Source organism: Aplidium turbinatum, chromosome 2 (assembly GCF_918807975.1).
Source record: "Aplidium turbinatum chromosome 2, kaAplTurb1.1, whole genome shotgun sequence".
NCBI lineage: Eukaryota > Metazoa > Chordata > Ascidiacea > Aplousobranchia > Polyclinidae > Aplidium > Aplidium turbinatum.
In genome coordinates this window covers 31277885-31285212 of record NC_137473.1, presented here as the reverse complement: position 1 = coordinate 31285212, position 7328 = coordinate 31277885, and the positions used below count along the sequence as shown (strand labels likewise).

Below are 7328 nucleotides of genomic sequence, written 5' to 3'. Positions count from 1 at the left end.
TAGTTTGTTATTCTATTAATTTGTAGTTCTACACAATTTTGAAGTACAGTAATCAGATTCAGCTAGGTCAAGACTGACTAATATTTTTCCCCTAAGTTTCATCCTTTGTGACGTAATAATAATACTTTTGAAATCTTCACTTTCCGAACTCGTATTTTTTTTTTCTCGTACTGTATTTTACATTTCGTATTCCGACATTGATCGATATCATAAACCGACTAACTTAGGCTACGTCTACGTAAGTATATCCATTATCCTCGCCAGTCTTAATTCTCTTTTTAAGCTGCATATTTTAATCAGGTCATTTTAACACAATTCATTTGATTCTATATCACTGCTTGACGGAATTTTGCCCTGAGTTACCTTTCATCAACTAAAGTACCGTAATTTAATTTAGTTCTTAGTTTCAAATTAAAATTATTACTTAGTCAATTTCCAAAATCCTTGCTAAATTAAATATTTTATAACGCAATAATAGTGTTTTGTTTATTTTCTAAAGTGTTTCTTACACCACTTAAACCAGACTTGTTATTTGTTCTTTTTCGGTGCTTGTTAGACACCGTCCTATTTCGTCACACATAAGTGAATTCTTTGATTATCCTGACTACAAGTTATAAATGCCGGTGTCGGTGATTTTGCTTTTAATCTGTTTTGTTGCAAAGTCATTTTGTAATCTTTCGTGTCCTGCGTTATTGGTTTTGTATTCATCTGTTGGTCATACTTTGTTTGTGGCAATGTCTGCGGATTGTAAAAATTTTTATTCAAAAAACTCCTTCTCTTTAACTAACAATATTAATAGGAACCAGCTATCGATTTTACATGTAAACATGAGAAGCCTAGTTGGCAACTTTGAAAAATTAGAATCACTGCTTGTCGAAATGCAAGAAGCACCGGACCTTATTGCTGTGTCAGAAACCTGGCTGAATGAAAATCGATTGCATTTTGTTAGCTTGCAAGGCTATAATTTTGTCCACTTTAATAACAAACAAACTGATGCTAAAATACAAGCAGGTGGTGTCGGGCTATACGTAAGCAGTTCAATAAAGTATAATCAAATTAATAATTTAAGTCTAAACTTACAGGAATGTGAAGATCTCTGGGTGGATATTACTTTATCAAACAATAGACAGTGCACAGTTGGTGTAGTATACAGGCATCCCAAAAATAAGTTAATTGAGTTTCAAACCAAATTCTGTGAGTGCATTGATTCGTTAAATAATTTCAAAAAACAATATTATATTACATTTGTGGTGATTTTAATATTGATATGTTAGCAAAGTCAAAAAATTCTGCTGTAAAAAATTACTGTGATGCGTTTCTCTCTTTAGGCTGCAATCAATTAGTACAATCCCCAACCCGTGTAACTTCCACAAGTTCAACTTTAATCGATCATGTATACAGCAACGACCAATCAAATAAAATTCAATGCCATGTTCTTATTCACGATGTTTCTGACCACTTTCCTATTGTAGTTGTGATAAACTCTGTAAAACCAAAACAAGAAAAATATACACAAAAAGTAAGGAACATGAAAAACTTTGTTGCTGATGAATTCGTTTGTGATCTGGAAAATAGCTTGACCAACCAATACACAGAAAGGAATGATTCAGTTCATAGCAAATTTAATCATTTCATCGACACTTTTAATGACACTTTAAACAAGCATGCACCTTTACGATTGTTGTCTCGAAGAGAAAGAAAACTCAAGACCAAACCATGGCTAACAAAAGGAATTTTGAACTCCATCAAAACTAAAAACAGACTATATCACTTAAAAATAAAAGACCCAACAAATACTTCTGCACAAGCAACATACAAAAAGTACAGAAATGTACTTACTCATACCAAAGAGCAAGCAAAAAAAATGCATTACAGTTTTCTTATTACGCAAAGCAAGCACAACACTGGAAAAATATGGAAAACCATAAATGACATCATCAAGTACAAACATAAGCACACAGCTCACATACCAGAAGAAATAATTAGCACTGACAATGAAAAAGTATCTGACCCTGCACAAATAAGTAACTGTTTTAATGATTATTTCACAGAAATTGGTCCTTCTATGGCAGCGTTTCTTAACCGGGGGTGCTAGCACCCCAAAGGGGTGCTGGAATAGACTGTAGGGGGTGCTAAACGCATGCAGTATAATTTTAAAAAATGCCGTTTTACTTTTCTGCATTTTTTCGTCTTTCTGCCAGTATCAGCAGATTCGCAAATGGCGTGACGAAAATAACAAGTAGGCCTATAGCTTCACTGTATTCCTGGACAATCATGGAGGACCAGACCGGGCACAGTGTATGACCTGCCATTTCGTCTCTTGCAACTCAAATTCGAAGCCTGTTAGACTCCTGCAACACCATTTGAAGCATCCAACTGCAGAGTGTGAACAGACTCTCGAGACCCTTTTTACATTGCTTTTCTTTCAATAATGCAGGCCAAAGTTTGGCGGAGCCAAAATTTTGACATGCTTTTTGCTCGCTGGCGGTATATTTTGTAGTGAAGTTTCTTGTTGTCTAACAAACTGTGCTGCTGTTTTAAGAGAGTTGATTCGCTTACATAGGGTTATAATTAAATTTCTATTGGTAAATGAAAGTCAAATACCAAACCCTGAATCAAAACAGCAGCACAGTTTGTTAGACAACAAGAGACTTCATTAAAGTATATCGCCAGCGATCTGAAAGCATGTCAAAATTTTGGCCCCTACTATACTTTTGGCCGTCACTGTAGTATAGTTGTATGTTAACGATAGTTAGGGGGTGCTAGACTGTTCAGACCTATTTACAGGGGTGCTAGAGTCAGAAAAGGTTAAGAAACGCTGTTCTATGGCATCTAAAATCCCTCTACCGTCTCCTGGCTCATTATTGAAATTGCAAAGTGTCCCATTCTCCTTTTTCCTAAAACCTGTCAATCAAGAAGAAGTATTAAAACATCTTAATAATCTTTCTGTCTCTAAAAGTACGGGACATGATGGAATACCTATAAGATTTGTCAAACTATCCTCACCAATAATCGCCCCTTTCCTCACCAACTTATTCAATGAGTGTATCGATAAAGGTGTATATCCTGATGTACTAAAGGTCGCTCAAGTTACCCCAATCTTCAAAAGTGGCTCCAGGAAAAATTGTTCCAACTATAGGCCCATATCACTATTGTCCCCCTTCACCAAAATATTCGAAAAATGCCTGTATGAACAAATGTACAATTATCTAACAAAAAAAGACCTGATCACACCACATCAGTATGGATTTAGACCTCAATATTCCACTTCGTTAGCTGTGTCAAACGTTTGTGATAACATCTTAACTAACCTAGATAATAAAGATACAACTTGCTCTGTATTTCTTGATTTAGCTAAAGCCTTCGACACAGTTGATCACACTATTCTCATACAGAAACTGCAAACATACGGTTTTCGGGGCCTTCCATTACAATTGTTAAAAAGCTATATCAGCAATCGTCTACAGCACACGGTCGTCAATGGAATCTCTTCAAACTCAAGACAGGTTACCTGCGGTGTGCCCCAAGGATCGACATTGGGACCCCTTCTTTTCTTACTCTATATAAATGACTTACCAAATTCAACAAACATGAATGTTAAACTATTTGCTGACGACACCAATCTTATGATGAGCGACAAATGTGAAATAAATTTGCAGAACAATGTGAATGCCGAAATGCAAAAAGTTTACAACTGGTTGAAGCTTAATAGATTATCATTAAATTTCTCAAAAACTGAATACATGCTAATAACAAATAAAAAACACATAAAAAATTTTAACATTAACATTGGTAACACAAGCATTCAACAAAAAGATCAAATAAAATACCTTGGCGTTTACATAGATAACAAATTAACATGGAAATATCACATAGATAAAATTTGCGGAAAAGTAGCAAAAGGTTCATGGGCGTTGCTTAAACTCAGAAATTATGTCAACACAGACACTTTAAAAGATGTGTATCACGCTTTGATTTACTGTCATTTGCAATATTGTATTTCAAGCTGGGGAAAGGCCTGTGACAGTGCATTGGATCCATTAATAAAATTACAAAAAAAGGTTATAAGAATAATTACGAAACAAAATTACTATGCTCACACAAATTTTTTATTTTTCAAAATGAACATCTTGAAACTAAAAGACATACATAACATTGAAATAAAAAAACATATGTACAAAGTTTATATGAATGAGTATCCGTCTACGTATTGTGATTTATTTACAAATGCTTCATCTATTCATCAGCATAACACAAGATATCAAACAGGCAACAATTATTTTATAAACAGATCAAACACAGAATTTGGCAAGAAGTCCATGCAGGTATTGGGACCAATGCTCTGGTCAGAGGTTCCAAGTAGGCTAAAAAACTTATCATTTCATTGTTTCAAAAAAGAGATCAAAACGTTAATTTTACAAAGCTACAGTGCATCGTAAGTGATATGTTATGGAAACCAACTTGTCAGTTGCTTCAAAAACTTTATTATTCTCTGCTTGCTTCATGGAATTTTGTGTTTTGGCCTACGTTATCATCAATATGTTTTGTTTTGTTTTTGTGCGTATGCTGTTATTGAAGCGCGGGAACGTTTCAATTATTATTTTTCTCTTGTAAGCTTATTTTAAATGGCAAAATCGTAATTTCCGTAGGGTGGCAATTGACTAGTAGACCGTATGGTCGTCTCGTTGTCTCCCTGTCGGTATGGGAACCTGTGTAACTTTTGTACTGTGTATATTGCATATTTCAAACATGTACCTATGTTCCTGTTACTGACAAATAAAACATTGATTGATTGATTGATTGATTGAGTGTCCAACAAAAGACGATTCAAAGTCACCATCTAATCTGGTCAGCGTTGCCATTTCAAAATTGAAAAAGTTTTCTGTGTTGGTCATAATAAAGAAGTCAACTTCGGTGTACTTTATGTTGACTTGACGTATAATAAAAAATGATTTAACTTTGTTCACAAGTTCCATGTGTGAATTTTAAAGAAATGTTTGCTTTCTTTGACTCAATTTTAGATGTTTTAAAAGTCTAGAATGGCGGTGTTAAAAAATCTGGACTCTAGCCGACTTAAGTCATGTAAAGTGGTTTATTGCAGCAAATCCACCAGACCAAGACTTGTTTAAGTTCTGAGTATGGAGTGGTTTGTCTGACCGCAAACCTCAGAACGTTTTTGAAAGCAGACAACAGTATCAAGGTTGCCAGATGGGCGAATAGTGAAATAAACATTGACATAATGCAGTGAAATTAAAACTACTTAGTAACACGAATAAAAACTCCCACATGAACCAGACAAAAATTTGGTAAAAAATGATGCAGTTTAAAGTTTATTTTTATTTATTATAAATAAAAAGTATAAAAGTAATTGCAAATTTTGCGACTTTTTCAGTACCGTAAGTTACTACTGTAATTAACCTCGGCCTTGGGTGTGACGTTGCGGTTCTACGCAAACTACGTCAGCAATTGATAGGCCTAATAGCAACAGTCACTAACTAGAGTTTTCAAGCTAGAGGAAGGTTGTGAGATTTCTTCTAGTAAGCATAGCCGATTTTTTGGTTGCGAATTGCCCAGAGAAGCAAGTGTTTTGCGCGGTGCAGAACAAGAAGGAAGGTGCAGTTTGAAATACAAATTTGAGGTCTCAATTTTACATCAACTCAACCAAACTGGAGACAGACGACCCAGAAAACAAGAAGGAGACGCCGTCTCTAAAAAGGAAACGAATGCATTCCGAAGAGGAGTACCAAACGGAAAACAACCCAGACGAAAATGGCAACAATACTACTGCAGTCATATTGAAATTGAACCAGCCGGGAGAGCAAAAAAAAACATTAAAAATGTATTCGCCGATACTGATCGACCGATGTCTGCAATATCTAATAGGCGAATACAAATCCTGCTCAGCAAGACAAGATGGAGGACTTCAGTTAAATGCAAACCCAAGCCAGATAGAGGTTATCCTCAAAACAAAGACACTGACGGATGGAAACACCATCAACATTCCGATCACCGCCTACGCCAAAAGACCACCTGGAGCAAGTGGAGTAATATACAATGTTCCTCTCGGCATGGAGGATGGAGATATTCTTGCGGCGCTGAAGGATGCGAACATAAGGTCGGTTAAAAGGTTTAATAAAAGAAATTCTGAATCGTCTGAACTAATTGCATCTACTACTGTATTATTAATCTTCAATAGCAAATCACTACCAGACTCAATAAAAATAGGTTATCAACGATTTAGAGTCTCGCAATACATTCCAAAACCCTTAAGATGTTACAACTGCAATCGATTTGGACACATAGCAAAATTCTGCAGATCTAAAACCAAATGTCTCCGATGCGGTGAACAACACAGGCATGATGAATGCCCAAGTATGGCAGTAAAATGCTCAAATTGTGGTGGAAATCACGTCGCTATTTCTAAAAACTGCCCCAAGTACTTGAAAGAAAAAGCCATTCAGAAAATGAAAACCACTAAGAACTTAACATATGCTGAAGCCTGCAAGCAGCAAAGAGCTGTAAATACAGAAATGCCAAGTTATGATCTGGACTTCCCTCCTCTTGTAGCAAGCACAACTCAAACAAGCCAATTGAATAAAAATCTATCCTCTAACCAAACTAATGACAGTATAAATATAACTCCAGTCACAATGGAAAAACCCGGACCCTCGAAACCAACCAACGTAGGAGACGAGAGCGGCCACTTTATAAATAACCCAATCCTATTTCTTGCTTTTTTAGCAGAAGTGATTACAAAGACAACGTTCGCTCAAAGCCAAAATAAAGAAATTGACATTTTTCAAATTATCGCCGACGCAGCAGGTTCTAGAATGGGATTTCTAACAAACTCGGACATGTTAAAATCACTAATAATTTAATGTTCTTCACAGTGTGGCAGTGGAACTGTCGGTCAATTTATAGGAAAATCCCGGAATTGAATCAACTAATAGCAAGCTCACAAACCCCACCGGATATCATTTGCTTACAAGAAACACACCTAACTCCTAAATACTCCCCTAATATTAATGGATATCATCTCTACAGAAACGACAGACCTGCTCACTTGGGAAAAGGAGGTGGTGTCGGAATCTGCATTAAAAGAAATATCTCCTTTACAGAGCTACTCATCCCGAATGCAGACCCACGGCTGGAAATTATTGCAATTAAAATCGAACACCTAACTGTATGCAGTAGGCTATATATAACCCACCCACAAACTCATTTGCAGGTGACCAAATAAACTGTATTTTCACTAACCATAAAAAATTATTAATTTGCGGTGATTTCAATGCCCACCATGTCATGTGGGGGTGCAACAACAATAATAA

The 7328-nt window shown here is 35.9% G+C and overlaps 1 protein-coding gene across 1 annotated transcript; it reads left to right on the top strand.

Moving 5' to 3' along the window:
* Positions 1 to 5723: 5723 nt before the first annotated feature.
* Positions 5724 to 6878, top strand: LOC145788502 (uncharacterized). Its single transcript, XM_082600264.1, has one exon. The coding sequence runs from the start codon at positions 5724 to 5726 to the stop codon at positions 6876 to 6878; it is 1155 nt and encodes a 384-aa protein (XP_082456390.1).
* Positions 6879 to 7328: the final 450 nt, after the last annotated feature.